This window comes from Lissotriton helveticus, chromosome 5_1 (assembly GCF_964261635.1).
Source record: "Lissotriton helveticus chromosome 5_1, aLisHel1.1, whole genome shotgun sequence".
NCBI classification, from domain to species: domain Eukaryota; kingdom Metazoa; phylum Chordata; class Amphibia; order Caudata; family Salamandridae; genus Lissotriton; species Lissotriton helveticus.
In genome coordinates, this window is record NC_136065.1 from 1955979454 (window position 1) to 1955996337 (window position 16884).

The 16884-nt window shown below is 46.8% G+C and overlaps 1 protein-coding gene across 1 annotated transcript in view; it reads left to right on the forward strand.

Moving 5' to 3' along the window:
* The first annotated feature begins 1621 nt into the window (after positions 1-1621).
* PSMB3 (proteasome 20S subunit beta 3) overlaps positions 1622-16884 on the forward strand; it is a 55898-nt gene continuing 40635 nt past the window's right edge. The window contains exon 1 of the mRNA XM_078645620.1: positions 1622-1760. Coding sequence (XP_078501746.1) covers positions 1758-1760 — 3 coding nt within the window. The 5' untranslated portion in view covers positions 1622-1757. The remainder of the gene's footprint in view (positions 1761-16884) is intronic.

A 16884-nucleotide genomic window follows, 5' to 3' on the forward strand; every position in this document is an offset into this window, starting at 1 on the left:
GCAACCACATAAAGCAACGCACGCATGACTCCAACAACCCAAATGCATTGAAGAAGAGCTGCGCGCATGCGCAAAAAAACAGCCATAGACCGCCTTGCGAGGTCGGAGAAAACCGAAAGCTGAACTCAGCCAAAGAATATGCCTAGAACTGCAGCTGGCAAGGAATGCGGCTGGGAGCCTCCGGCCCTCACAACAAGCGCACCCGGCTCCGGCAGCAGGTAGGGAATGTGACCGGGAGCCTCCGGCCCCCACATCAAGTACACCCGGCCTCGGCAGCAGGGAGGGAAATGCGACCGGGAGCCTCCGGCCCCCACAGCAAGCGCACCCGGCCCCGGCAGCAGGTAGGGAATGTGACCGGGAGCCTCCGGCCCCCACATCAAGTACACCCGGCCTCGGCAGCAGGTAGGGAAATGCGACCGGGAGCCACCGGCCCCCAGAGCAAAGACACCCGACCGCGCAACGTCCGCTCAGCAGGACGCGCGGTCGGAAACAAAATAAAAACGGCTTCCAGGAACCCATGCGTCCCGCCTAAAAAGCCGAAAGAACAAGCCCAGAAGTCCGTTAAAGCAGGACGAGAGGCAATAAAAGGCAAAAGAAGGGGGCAAGAAAATAAATTATACAAGACAAATTAAAGAACACCAACCACAAAGTGCATAGAAAAACAACACTAGCACAACACTACTACCCCCAAACTCAATACCAAAAGGGCAGAAGGGGACAGCTCAAGCAGGATCCCAGCCCCACTCACCTGACCAGCAGGGAAAACACAGCACTCGGAGAAGTGCAGAAAAAAAGAACAGGCTGGGCTGCTTGTTATGTGTCCTTTTATGTGATTGGAGGAAGCCTCTGGGGCCATATTGGAGGAGGGAGGGGAGACTAGAGCGCTGCTCTTTTAATTTACTTGGAGTTCTGTGTGGAGCCGGAGGCTCATATGTATATTACTGTGGCGAGGAAGACAGGACGAGGAGGTAATGGGAAGTGTAGCTGTTTCACTGTTATTTATGAAAATCTTCATTTTCATTGGCTGCTGTGTTTATTGCAGTAAAGAAATGAGAAGCATAATCTGAAGCCTCCGGTCCTGTAATAGAATCCATTTCGAAACCAAATCGGCAAGGGCGGCCGGGGTGTTGGACGAAGACACCCCTTCCCGGCCTGATACATGACACCGCCACTTTGTGTCTTTTGTAATGATCGCAACTAGCAACTGTTGCAAAATGGTATCTGTTTGAAATACCTGTTTTATTGTAAAGCACTCTAACACTTTTAGGTAATGTTCGTGCTATATAAAAACGCGTATGCAAATAAATGCCACTGCCGTAGTAGGCGACGATGACACAAAGAGCGCTCCATCCCTTGCGGTACATTGTGAATCTTTTTTCTCTTTCAATGACTCTATGGTGCCATGGTAACAGCCTCTGCTTTCTTAAAGACCCAGCATGCTTCACGGCACACCCATACCTCCAGTATCCCGGCGTGTATCCGATTCCAGACCCGGCTGTGACTCTACAAATTTTGATCGTAGCTTCCGGCGGCTCTACCTTCTGAGTGACTGATAGACCTTTGCACCAATCATGGCTGGTAATATTTACCACTTGGTGTCAGATTGTTAGAATGGCCAATCGGCGGGTGGAATACGGAGCGTGTTCTGGCACTAAGATCCAATAGGCTTTGTCCGTGGGCGGCTCGGCAGGGAAGTGTGACCGGTGGCTTTCGATTTGTTTTCGGGCAGTGTCGGGGGTCCAACTACAGCTTCAGCAATGGTGAGTGAGAGGGAATTGTCAGTGTGTAGAGAATGAGCGAACACCGCAGAGTGTGGGTGGAGCGGAGGCAACGCCAAAAAGTAGCTTAAAGCGCTAAAGTGAAGGGGCTGAGAGAGCACCACGAACTATGGGTTTGATGCAGTGGTTAAGATGCATGACTCGTGCGAAGCTCCAAAGGAGTATCTTGTTTTGGGAATCAGCGATTTCAGTGTCCATGGTTTGCATTTTCATATACGAGGGTTGAGGGGTAGGAAGGCTGAGAAGAACAGTTCACTATGGCCAGGGAGACGGAACTGGTCAGCAGATGGGGTATGGAAAGCAAGCGCGAGGTGTGTGGCGTGAGACACTATTCCGGTCAGAATGTCGTGGAAATTCCCACAAAGCGCACTAGCCAATGGATATCCTGACAACTGGGCATGGCTGGACCGTCCAATGGCCAGTGTTGGACTATCGGGTGACCGAATGCAGCCTGAGTAAAGTGGAATATGGAAACTTGTTGGAGTGGAAAAACTATATCCTTTTTAGATCTAGTGGAAGTTACGTGATCGACGCATCCCTGCAAAGTTTTCCGGCTGAAGTATGACATTTTTGCCTGTTATATTTGCCCATGTGTTATATTTGCCCATTTGAGTTACGCTGTATTGCAAGCAGAAATGTAGTCCAATTCTGAGTTTGTAAGTCTCTTCTGTGTGCGTTCAGGGACATGCAGTTTAGTGTTTTGTAATGAAAAAATAAACATTATACCTACCATGCTGTTGCAATTGAAAACAAAGGGATTGGATGAACTATGTGTCATGTCTCGAGGACACTAGAACAAATCAAGAGAATGTCATCCCATGTAAATAGGCCGGGGTACTGGGCACCACTTCCTGTCACAGGGACTGGATAGGATGTGTGGTTAGACCGTGGCAATCCAGGCTAGGGCGAATGCATTATTGTACTTCTTCATCGTATGCACCATTAGTAAATGTGTGTCGGCACCTGGGAGTCCCTACAAAATTAGAGAAGGATGAGCGTTGTATATGGTCCTGCGGGGCTGTTGAAATAGTTTACTGTAGCCCACGGTGGGGCGTGGGTTGAATATTGAGCATACAGAGATATAACATGCCTGAACTGTTGATAATTCAAAAGTAGTTGGTGGAATTGCAGGAGCACAAGTTCATATTGTGCTAAGTTTGCACTGTGCAAAAGACTCGTGTGAGATTCATATGGAAATAATTTCTTTTCTTTCACTCTCGATGCCTGCTTTATACATTTGGAACAGAATGAAAGTGAGACTGATCGCTGACCCTCAGATCTCGTGCACTGAAATATTGTCAAGAAGTTATTGTTTATTCGACTTCCAACAAAATGTTTCCACCATTCCTGAACTGAGGAATCTGGCCTGAGCTGCCTTTGCAGTTGTGCTGGGAAAGTGGTGTGCTCAAATAGAAAATAGTAATTGAACTAGGGCTCAGCAGAAGAAACCGAAAAGGAAGAGTTGATGACCGTGAGCAACAGAGAATCTTAGAAGAAAGGAAGAAGACAGACATGTGAAATTAAGAGCGAAAAATACGTGTATTTGTGGAGATGTTGGTGGGATAAATATATATTGGTTTGAGAGAAGGAGAGAAAAAGAGAACTTGTGACAGAATCAGGTAGATAGACAAGAAAAACTCTGCTTAAAGAGACCAAAATAGAAGGTTGTGACGGGACTGACAAGGTGATAAAGAGACATCTGAGAGAAGGGAGAGACCGCTGAGAAAGACTGTTCAGACCTACAGAGCGGAAGAGTAAGAGACAGGAGTACAAGAAGCAATTTTTAGAGAACTCGGAGAGGGGCAGAAAAATAGGGATTCATGTGAAAGAGGGAGGACCAATGAGACAAACCTGATAGAAAGATTTGCTGAGAGATGGGGGAATGGATATCGATTAGGGGTTGCAGTTGTAACTCCTGGATTGTTCTTTGAAAACCCTCGCAGTGCTTTTGCTCTCATGACATCTGATGTGACAAAATCAGTGGCAAGTACACAGGGGAAGTTGCATTTGTGGGCTTAAAGTCTCCTCCCTTCCTGTAATGTGCCCATTTCTTATTATGCCAATAATGAATAATAGTCTATTACTCAGTATTAGTGTAAACAAATCGAGTCCTAGGAGCTGTAACAAGACATGTTCTAGCTGCTGAGGTAAGTTAAATAAAATTCTTTTAAATGTATGTTGTGTCTGTGTGCCAGTGCAAGTGTGTGTGAGATAGCGTGTGTAAGTGCGGGAGTAAGTCTGTTTTTATGTGCAAGCATGTTTGTGTGTGAGTGAGAATGTGTGAAGCGTGTTAGAGAGAATTATTGTGAACGAGAATGAATATAAAAATGATTTAGTGAGAAATGTGACCAGATTTAACGGCATCTTTATTGGTCATTCACTTTGTGAGCAAGAAGAACACTTGTTGTCAGCTCCCCAGAACGGCGAATAAGGCCTGAAGATAGCTCATCCTGATTAAATCTGTCTCGCTTTATCGAATGGATTTTTCGAGCCCCGACATTGTTTCGACCCCCAGAGTCAAAGGGTCATCATCAGGACAGAGACAATTTAATGAACAATAAGTAATATCTGAAAAATCAAACAGACAAAAAAGAAGACGGCACCATAATTTAAAAAGAAAAGGGAAAAGAAAAATAAGTATAACGACCCAAACCCCAAATGGGTCTAGTAATACTCCGACTCAACCAGTACTCACATTAAACTTATTGGACAAAGCCAGCAATCAATCGGGTAATCAAGAAATCAAAAAGGGTGACTAGCTAACATATGGAAAACTGAAAAATCCTTCAAGGCCATAAATCGGCAAGTTATAAAAATTAGAAGTTGAACACCCGGTGAATCCTGAACAGATCACCAAAGAAAAAAGAATCCACCACCGATTTATGCATTATCTATAAAGTTTATTATTCCTGTGTCAGTCATTGTTTGTTTTCAACACACTATGTATTGCCCAATGTTTTTAGGGCTCGCCTGCTGATGCGCTTGCGCATAGCTGGCGAGCTATATTGTGGCTTAAACAGAGCTTAACCATCTCGACGATTTGTTACAGTGCCCGAGAAAAAAAGCTCAATGCGCAAGCGCATTGGCAAAAAGCGTGTGCACATCACAGCCTCCCTCCCACAGGCATCTCAGCTTCCCCCAGCCGGCATTTCTCCTTCCCTAATTATTCACTGCACGGCCGGCGGCAACATCAAAGGCTGCTGCTGCCATGACTCGCATTTCTCCTCCCCTTTCACTGCCCAGGCCGGCCGTACTTTTGTCATTTATTTCCATCAAAACCTAAACAAGAATACTGAACTTAAAAGTTGCCTTTAATTGGTGCATTAACTAGTATCTAGTCTCTCTGAAATCATATAATTGCAGGAAAGACCTCTAGTAACGAACTCTGTAGTCAGATACCAGGACACCGAGGCACCCACCACACAGCTCCACCGATGCACCCACCACACAGCTCCACCTATGCACCCACCACACAGCTCCACCCACCACACAGCTCAACAGATGCACCCACTACACAGCTCAACAGATGCACCCACTACACAGCTCCACCGATGCACCCACCACACAGCTCCACCGATGCACCCACCACACAGCTCCACCGATGCACCCACCACCCAGCTCCACCGATGCATCCACCACCCAGCTCCACCGATGCATCCACCACCCAGCTCCACCGATGCATCCACCACCCAGCTCCACTGATGCACCCACCACACAGCTCCACTGATGCACCCACCACACAGCTCCACTGATGCACCCACCACACAGCTCCACTGATGCACCCACCACACAGCTCCACCGATGCACCCACCACACAGCTCCACCGATGCACCCACCACACAGCTCCACCGATGCACCCACCACACAGCTCCACCGATGCACCCACCACACCGCTCCACCGATGCACCCACCACACAGCTCCACCACACAGCTCCACCGATGCACCCACCACACAGCTCCACCGATGCACCCACCACACAGCTCCACCGATGCACCCACCACACAGCTCCACCGATGCACCCACCACACAGCTCCACCGATGCACCCACCACACAGCTCCACCGATGCACCCAGCTCCACCGATGCACCCAGCTCCACCGATGCACCCAGCTCCACCGATGCACCCAGCTCCACCGATGCACCCAGCTCCACCGATGCACCCAGCTCCACCGATGCACCCAGCTCCACCGATGCACCCAGCTCCACCGATGCACCCTCCACCCAGCTCCACCGATGCACCCTCCACCCAGCTCCACCGATGCACCCACCACACAGCTCCACCGATGCACCCACCACACAGCTCCACCGATGCACCCACCACACAGCTCCACCGAGGCACCCACTACACAGCTCAACAGATGCACCCACCACACAGCTCCACCTACCCAGCTCCACCGATGCACCCACTACCCAGCTCCACCGATGCACCCACTACCCAGCTCCACCGATGCACCCACTACCCAGCTCCACCGATGCACCCACCACCCAGCTTCACCGACACAGCTCCACTGATACACCCACCACACAGCTCCACTGATGCACCCACCACACAGCTCCACCTACACAGCTCCACCGATGCACCCAGCTCCACCGATGCACCCAGCTCCACCGATGCACCCAGCTCCACCGATGCACCCAGCTCCACCGATGCACCCAGCTCCACCAATGCACCCCCCACACAGCTCCACCGATGCTCCCACCACCCAGCTCCACCGATGCTCCCACCACCCAGCTCCACCGATGCTCCCACCACCCAGCTCCACCGATGCTCCCACCACCCAGCTCCACCGATGCTCCCACCACCCAGCTCCACCGATGCTCCCACCACCCAGCTCCACCGATGCCCCCACCACCCAGCTCCACCGATGCCCCCACCACCCAGCTCCACCGATGCCCCCACCACACAGCTCCACCGACACAGCTCCACCGATGCACCCACCGACACAGCTCCACCGATGCACCCACCGACACAGCTCCACCGATGCACCCACCGACACAGCTCCACCGAAGCACCCACCGACACAGCTCCACCGAAGCACCCACCGACACAGCTCCACCGAAGCACCCACCGACACAGCTCCACCGAAGCACCCACCACACAGCTCCACCGAAGCACCCACCACACAGCTCCACCGAAGCACCCACCACACAGCTCCACCAATGCACACACCACTCGGCGCAACTACAGCATCTCTCGGCGCAACCACAGCATCACTCGGCGCAACCACAGCATCACTCGGCGCAACCACAGCATCACTGGTTCAAATATGTTCTTTCAATGTTTCAAGCTGTTTTCAAGCTTTCATGCTTTATTACAAATCACAAAAAGATGTTAATATTTCACTTCTGTTCTTGGATTTTCGTCACAATAAAAAACACTGAACATAATCTTCACAAAAGTTATTTACAAAAGTTTAAGCTATTGCCATTACAAATTAAATAAATTATTGAAGTATTAATTATTTAAAAAAATAAAAGCCATTGTTATTTGTAATATCAATACATCTAAGTCACGTAATGACAAAACATGTTGCATTACAAATGCTGTAGGTGTTTGCGAACGTTATAACTATTGGCATTGTAAATGACAAAGCTATTAATTTAGCTATTTTAAAAAATAACACATGAATAAAAAAAAAATCATTTATAAGACCAATAGCTCAAACTTTCCTATTGCGAGCCCTATTGCATTTCCAATGCTTGTTTGTTGTGTGATGATTTGAGCACGGATATATTCTTTATCTATGTCTTGTTTTTGCGTATTTAGCATTGATGATTGATTATGCCTTTTTGAACTAGTATGTGGGCACCTTATTTTGCTTTTTCATAAATGCTCTGTATTGATTTGTGTTGTATTCATAACATCCCACCTGGAACCCTTGTTGTTTATTTAGATAGTCTTAGCATGACAGGCACCAGTAAAAAACAAGCATATGCAATGCAATAGGTTTGCATTTGCAAGCGTTAGAGCTACCGGCTATAAGTAATGGGGAGTCTATGGATGAAGTTCCTTCCAGATCATTCACTGAATTTCCATCTCTGTCTCTGGAAGGACTGAACCTTCTATTGGACAGGACCAAATCCTCCTCCCCTATGGACCCTTTACCTCTTAAAAAACTTAAAGAGTGTCGAACCGGTCTTCTTCCCTCTATGTTGGAGGTGATGAATAAGGCCATTGTTCAGGGTTCCTTTCCATCGGTATGGAAGAAGGCCATTGTGAAGCCTCTCCTCAAAAAGCCGTCACTTGACCCCGGCCTCCTCAAAAATTTTAGACCTATTTCTTTACTCCCTGCACCAGCAAAAATACTAGAAGCACACCTTAATATCCATCTGTCTTCATTTCTGGATGCCTCTGAATACCTTGACAACACCCAACACGGATTCAGAAAACATCACAGCACAGAATTCGCCCTCACTCTTGTGGTCGATAACATCCGACGCAAAGTGGACTCTGGTCAAACAACAGTTCTAGTCTTGTTGGACCTCACGGCCGCGTTCGACACCCTGTCTCCCGCCATCCTTACATCTCGGCTTAGGGAGGCAGGTGTCACTGGGCCGGCCCTGAGTCTCCTTAATTCTTTTCTCCTTGATAGGGAACAGAGAGTGATGCTTGGAAACCACCTCTCCCCTGCCAAGTCATTGCAATGTGGGGTGCCACAGGGGTCGTCACTAAGTCCGACCCTGTTTAACATCTACGTGGCCCCCCTTGCTAGACTTGTAAGATCGCATGGGATGAAGGTGGTATCTTAAGCCGATGACACCCAGATTATGGTGTCCTTGACTCATTCCTCTGTCATTACATCCGCCTTCAGCTTCAGGTCATGCATGCAGCATGTGGCAGATTGGATGGTCATCAACTCCCTGAAGCTGAATGGCGACAAGACAGAGGTACTTGTCTTTGGGAAAGACCAAGATGTCTGGTCGAGTGAGTGGTGGCCTTCCTCTCTTGGCACCTGCCCCACCCCCTCCCAGTCTGCCAGAAACCTTGGGGTGGTCTTCGACACTTCACTCTCGATGTCCCTACAAGTGAATCGGACCGTGGCCACTTGCTGGAGTGTGATCAGGATTCTTAATAGAATCCGTAGTTATCTCTCCCTTCAGGCGCGCAAACAGATTGCAGTCGCTCTTGTTGGCTCCAGGTTAGACTATTGTAACTCCTTATACATGGAGTCCAACAAGGGCCTTATACACCGACTGCAAATCGTGCAGAATGCTGCCGCGCGTTTTGTCTTAGCCCTTCCTAAGACATCATCCGCCACCACTGCGAGGAGGGATCTTCATTGGCTCCCTGTTCAGCTCAGAATTTCTTTTAAAATTCTTTGTCTGACGTATAGAGCACTCTCGGATGGCTCAAAGGGTGCTATTAGCTCTCTGCTTACCCACTATTCTCCAACAAGGTGTCTTCGTTCTTCGGGATTATCCCAACTTGTTGTTCCCCGATTCAGGCTGTCCAGATGGGGAGCTAGGGCCTTTTCTGTTGTTGCCCCTCAGCTCTGGAACGCTATTCCAATTGAGATCAAAACCTTACCCTCAATTGATCTGTTTAAAAAGGCCTTAAAAACGTGGTGCTTCGCCAGAGCCTATTAATGATGGACTGTTACGCCATGGATATGTGCTGGTTTTTATGAAGTAGGCGCCTTGACGCCCATTGGGCTTAGTCCGCGCATGATAAGACTCCTTTTATTTCATTTTCATTTCATTTCACTGGCATTGTAAATGGCAGATCCTTTTATTTGTGTGTTTTGAAAACCTGCAAGCGGTGCATACGAGAAGCAAGGCTGGCAGTAAAAGAGGCGCAGTTACTGCCAGCCTTGCTTCTCGCAAGCTGCGACCATAAGCACAAAGTGGGTGTTCACGTACCACTTGCAGGTTTTCAAAACCCATAAATAAAATGCTTTGTCATTTACAATGTCAATAGCTCAAACTCTCGCAATTGCGAGACCTACTGCATTGCAAATGCTTGTTGAGCTCCGAGACGTGCAGCGCTTCCAACTAGCTGAATTATGCGCATGTTTATAAGTTCCAAGACTGTCTGGAAATGCATTGTCATTGTCTGTGAATACGTTTAAAGAAATCACATTGTGGATGTTAACCACATTGGCACTGCCACGTACCATCACACTTGCGTTACCAAAGAACTCGTACTGCAAACACTGCCCTGTTACAAAATTAGACTTTAGGCTAAAAGTTCCTAGTGGATTAAAGTACCTTCTACAAAGGTAGGTAGGTGATCATTTAAGAACAGTTAAGCTGTGATTCCATGGCTATTGCGTCTGAGATGCACAGCTGGTTCACACTGGTATCAGTCTGTAATAGTGGGCCTTTGCAAAGCACACAAAACAAATGCAATTACCTTTCTCGTGCTATACGTGATGTGTTTCTGATACCTAGCCATATTGTTCTCGGATTACTTTTTCAATTTGGAAGGATGGAATTTCTAGTCTGCTGTGAACAGCTGCAGTCTGTGCTCAACCTGCTGAGCTGCTATAATTCCACTTACAATTGGCCCATACGACCTTGGATCAATCCTGCATTCTTTGACCAAACATGCCTCTCTCATGCCTTCGATCCTGATGACTCCAGGAATATTTTTCTGATTTTTTACTTGTTACGGTGGATTGCTATAAGTTGTAGCCCCTTCATAGTACAACATATTTTGTTGGTGCATACTCGAAATAAAAACGTATCCTTCACCAAGCACTTACTGCAATAACAATACTATAAATAACAAATGTTACCATTACCAGACTTTAAAACTGTCTACTGACCTTGTAAGGATGAAAGGCAATTTTGCACATGGCTAGCTTTCACACGCATCATTAGCAGACTCCATAGATGTCTGCAACATGTGCATTTAATGTCGGGCTGCTTATTAGCGCCAGTCCAGGTTGCCACTTAATGGGGCTGGCATGGTTATGTGTTGGGTAAGTCAGAGCCTGTTAAAGATTGACTGTGATGCACGGATCGGTACAGGCACAGAGCCCTTGTATGGGCGAACTGGTACAAGCCACACTGTAAAAAGCAGAAGGCTGAAAGGAGAAGGCCTCTTATGGTGTACAGCTAAGGAAGCCAACAGGTGTCAGGTTGCAGCATTGAAACATTTTCTGTGTGCATTCTTGTATTCTCCCTTTAAAATAATTTCACAGGAAAAGGGCAGCGTGCCCGGAATCAGAAAGAGTGTGGCTAGTATGAGACAGAACCGCGCTCTTTAAATTACACATGATACTAGAACCAAGAAGTAAGGTTATGATTGACAGCAAAGGTATGGGCATGTTTTCGGTACTGAGAGTTGAATGTGATGTAGTCTGAAATCAGACAATGGGTCATGTGATATGCAATGTCTAATTTATGGTGTGCAATGGCGTCAATGCTATTGAGGGAGTACGTTGACTTGTACGTCTTCCAGGTAGAGGAACACATTAATCTCCCTGTGCCTACCATAAATTGCTCATGAAACGCACCACGGTTGATAATTAGTGTCCGGTGCTCAGCGTCGGAAACCACGGTCTTAAATTAAGCACTGGCGAGCATAGGCTTACATTAAATGAGTTCCTGAGTAAACCATATTGCTATGTCCGAAACAAAAAGTAGACCGACGTCTACCAAAAACTACGCAAAAGAATTTGCTTGCGGTATAAAATATGCAAAAATATTGATATTTTCCAGCGGAAAACAAGATTTTATTTTAATCCCCAGTGGTCACAGTATGCAAATGTTCTATTTTACATTAGTGTAAACCGAGGCACACAACAATTAAACTGGCTGTCCTAAGAGCAGTCATCAACTGGAGTATGTGAGTGTGTGAGACTCCTGTTTCAAGATCCTCTGACCAGGAACACTGAGCACGTCAGCTGCTTCGGCAACACTGAATCTCTCGCCTGCTACCCATCGGACCCCCTACTATGACGTCCTCTGTGACATAGAGAGATGTAGACCACCTCCAAAACATAAACAACTTTGGAAGATGCGCACAGTCACAACGCAGCCATGGCCATTTTGGAATAAAACATATTATGTGCTGCTACAACAGTGGCAGCCGAGGAAAGCTAGCCTATAAGACAACACATATATAAATGGTGGCACCTGTGCTTTTAGCCATAAACATCTTGTGTGTGTGCTGTGATCGCATCAAAAGTAAAGAAATAGTCGCAATACCCGCGCTTTAGCTCAAGATGTTTAAAGCTAAAAGCGCGGGTGTCGCCATTGTATTAAAAGAAGTAAATCCATGGAAAAATAAGCGGTCTTCACTTTTGAAGCACTCTTGCTTGTGGCAGGATCGAGCAAAGGCGCGCTGGGGACATGTTTGTAATTAACGTGGCTGCGCCGCTGCTCGCTCTCGCAAGGTGTATGCCGCCACAAGTGCGAGTGCTTCAAAAGTGAAGAGCGATTCTAAAGGCCCTCTCCGGTGAGACCTAATTATTGGCAGTGCCATACTAAAGATAATGCTATATAGAACAAGGGGAACCCAAAGTAGCAATAGGTCTGGGACCTTGGGAGTATACAATATTTCACGAGACAGTGGTCCCAAACAACAGTTTCAATTTAAAAACAAAAATATATATAGACCAAAATTGGAATCTATATTCAATGTCCAGCCGGACAAATTTTAATAATCCGTATATTCAAATGTGGCAAGATATCAAACAATTTCCAAGTGGGACACAAGCCTGTGTCCAACTACCACATACATACAAACATAGAAAAACAAACAGTTACAAGGCAAGAAAAAGTCTGCAAATTGATCAAAATTATAACAGACAATTATTAATTAGATACACTTTCTGTGGTGCACTCCGATGAAAAAGCATACGGACTCCAGAATGGAGAGTCGAATAAGGCAACCGCCCGAGTAAAATAATTTCCGGTCCAATCCGGTAAGATGAAGTGAAGCTCCCGTAATAGGGGGATCTGGCACATCCAATACCACAATAAGGCATGCAGTCGAGATAATACTCGGAGTATTATCTCGACTGCATACCTTATTGTGCTTTTTCATCGGAGTGCACCACGGGAGTTTATGTAGCCCTAATTGATGATATTGCCTAGCTACTTTTTAGTAGTTTCTGGAGCCTACAATTGATCTAAACTGGCATCTTTCGCATAAAAATACCACTAGAAGAGCCAAATACAACTGGAGAGTAAAGGCATGTATTGATATGTCCTGATGATGATCCCGCATTAAAAAGGGATCGAAACGTCATCGACAGCTTACATTTGATGATTTGAACACCTTTCTATTGTGAAATCACAGAAAGTGTATCTAATTAATAATGGTCTGTTATAATTTTGATCAATTTGCAGACTTTTTCTTGCCTTGTAACTGTTTCTTTTTCTATGTTTGTATGTATGTGGTAGTTGGACACAGGCTTGTGTCCCACTTAAAAATTGTTTGATATCTTGCCACATTTGATTATACTGATTATTAAAATTTGTCCGGCTGGACATTGAATATAGATTCCAATTTTGGTCAATATATATTTTTGTTTTTAAATTGAAACTGTTGTTTGGGACCACTGTCTCGTGAAATATACTAAAGATAATGGCATATAGGGACACCCATGGAAAAATTCTGGCACTGGCATACTGGAGCAAACTATTTGGCAAAATACTGGGACTAGCATATCAGCAGTACTTCTTGGCATGCAGCAAGACAATCGTGGTATATTGAGGGGACAGTCCACCAAAATACTGGCCCTGACGTACTAGAGGTGATTTTAACATAAGTCCCTGGCAGTATATGTAGAGCACTATTGGCAAAATTCTGGTACTGGACTGGCATGTTGTACATCATTTTTTGCAACATTTATAAGCATGTTGTTGCTATGTTTCAACTTTGGGAATGCATGAAAAATTTAGTTTGTGAATACAACCCTGAAATAATTTTGGCTCCCAGTACAGTTTGTTTTGTGGTACCGCATACTGTTGAGATGAACAGATCATTTTTCATTTAATACAAAGAGAAAGGAGTAAGGTTCAATGGCATAAATTATCATCATCTTAGTACAGGTGGTATCTGAAATAGACATTTCTGTTGTTAAATTAATCCTAAAGTTATTATGTAACGTTAGCTATGCCAATTATCATAATCTAATCCAGATCAAGTGACATCGCTCCGTAGGAAGTTTCAGGGTCAAATGGCATGATGTTGTCCCTTCTGTGATAGCATTACGGTCAAAGGGTTTGTGATGCCACTTCTGGTACGCCAGGCATTTTGGTGAATAGACGGCCATGCTCGTGCTATTGACTTGGTTTTATAGTTTAGTGTCCTATGTAATGCTTCTATTGCAATGCATCAGTTATTATTGTACAATTGACAAATGCTCCACCATCACACATTCAGTTCTTTATTTCATACGTGCATTGTACAGAAATTGCATGTTTTGTCAGGAATCTGGTGCAAACTTTAGCTTAAGATGCACACTTACTTGCTTTTTTATCTACAAACATGAGGCAGCTTCAACCCAAAATTAGAAACTAGTCTTGCAGGATCCAGTCCTCTGTTCAACCCAATCTTTCTTGCTATTGACATGACGGAGATTCTTTTGCTGCCAGGCTTCTACCTACACTTTCGGATCACCCAGAAGATCTCATGATGCTGCTGCCACTGGTGCATTGTGATCTTACACTAGGCACTTGTTTACAAATTTCAGTGGCCAACAGCCCTTCTAATGCCCAGTGGCCCCCTTGATGCTGCTACATTGTTCTCTCACTGGTTGCTTGTGAATCAACTCACAGTCCGGCAGCTCTCCCACTGCTAGATACTTCTGTTTGTTCTCTGTCTCTGCCCCCTTGTTCAGCTACTTAATAAACCTGGTTCTCTTCTTCCCCTTACCCACCATCTCTCAAATGCCTATTTCTTGCCACCGTCTGTCTACTACACCACCATCACAATTAACATCACTACCTTTGCCATCATCACCTCCTTGACTGCAAACATGTTTACCACCACACCTGTTTTCACCAGTACCGCACATGTGTATTCCTGCATTTGCTTGCTTTACAACATGAAAGCCAGACCTAGTGCTTTGCCAATGTTTGTTTATCCTGGTATTAGTGTAGTAGAAATCGGAATATAGTAGGCACCAGAGAGCCTGGCCGCAAGATGGCTGCCATTTGATGAGGGTCTGCAGGCTGGAACGATTCAACTTTTATCAGCGGACAGCAGGACTGTCGGGGAATGGCCTGGTGGAGAAGAGATTCCTTATTTGAAGAAGGGGGAGAGGAAAACTTTTGAGCTGACGGAGCCCCGGTACCGACGCAGCTGACTGAGAGGAGTAGTGCGGCCATGACCTAGTGCCGGACGGGGCAGGGCTGGATGTGGAGGACTGCGGAGAGCAGAGGGCTAGGCAGAGTGCAGTGAAAGCTGCTGTTGCGAGCTAGGGAGGACCGGAGAGAAAGAGACTTTTGCTGTTGCTGCTGTCTACGGCCATACACGAGGTACACATGGGCCGAATTTTGCGAAGCGGAGGCTTTGTGCACAGGCTCACGGCTAATCCTTGAACTGGTGCCGCCTATATAGCAAGCACTGAGGTGACTGGGTCCTAGGTTTAATCTGAGTGCTGGGTGGGCCGCCTTGTGTATGTGTTTGGGGGGCGGGGGGTGGAGGGGGCGTTCTGGCTGTGCTGCAGGCCCTTGCTGGGAGTAGGAGAAATTGGTGCCTCTGCGTAGGGGAGACACCAGAAGGAGGTGTAGACACGTGTGGCCTCCCTGAAGTGGCACTGTGGTTTCAGAGCTGGCAGGGAAGTGGAGAAAACAAGCTGCTGGCTAGCAGCTACTTCAGATGTGACAGGGGTGCGCCTACTGGGCCTTGCCCAGGGCCTTTCGTGGGGTGGGCCCTGCCCTGGAGAGGCCATAGCTGGAGATTCCAGTCCAGGTGACTGCAGTAGAGTCGCGGCCTACATTGGCCGAAGCGGATGGATTAAGCACCACTAAGGCAACAAGCGGCATCGTGCACCTTCAGCAGCTCAGGGAAGACTGCTGGCTGGCAGAGGAGAGTTACGACCCGGGAAGTTGCCCACTGGCATACGCTTCATTGCACATCTGCAGGGAGCAGGTTTCGATCCCTTGGCTCTGCTCCAACTGATAGGTGGTTGAATTGTAACCCAGAAAGCCCCCTCTCCATCCATCAGTATGGGCAAAATGAATACTAGACAGTCAAAGTTGCCCTTCGATTAGTGGACGCTGCTGCTGGGTACAGAGGCCCAGTTGGAGGAGTCTCTTACTGATCCAGCAGCCGGTGGGTGTACTCCCCAGAAACCTAATGCACTGGGCATGTTCAAGGACTTGAAGCAGTCTCACACGGCTGTTGATAACAAAAAAGACTCTGGTTGACAGACTTGATCGCTTAAAGGAGAAGGTTTCAAATCATGGTGAGCGAATTAGCCAACTCGAGCAGCGCTAGTCTACAGTGGAAGACGATGGCAATGTGGTGAAAGAAAAGCTTTGCCACCTGGGAAAAAAGTGCTTAAGCTAATTTGCATTAAGAAGGATGACTTAGAAGCCAGGTCGAGGAGAAATAATGTCAGAATCATGGGTGTACTGGAATCCACTGTGATGATCTGGTTTGAGGATTACATAGAGCAAATGCTTGGGACATTATTTGGAGCATCTTTGTCTACTGTCTGTATAGTGGAGCGAGTACACAGATTGTTGGGACCAAGTCCGCTGGCAGGGGCCCCTGTGCGACCCACTATTGCACTGCTCCTGAATTACTACTAGAGGTGAGGACACTGTTCTCAGACTCACCAGGGAGCAGCGCAGCAGCGCAGCAGCGCACCATGTCTTACCAAGGGAATACTGTCTCTTTCTACCCTGTTTTTATGATCACAGTCCAGGCAGCGCTGTGAGACTTCATTGCGGTGAAGCTCTCCTTTCAAAAGACCGAGGCTAAGTATTCTCTGCTTTACCTTGCAAAGCTTTGCATTTTCCATATTGGTAAGAATGTCTATTTTACTGATTCAAAAGCAGCTGCAAAATATTTCAGGAGCCTGCCCCTGGCTGGGATGGACTCACACTGCCCGCTGCAATGATGACACCAGCTGTACAAGTAATAACGACTGAGTGCACTAGTTCTGCCATTCATATTATGTACTGCTCATGAAAAAGG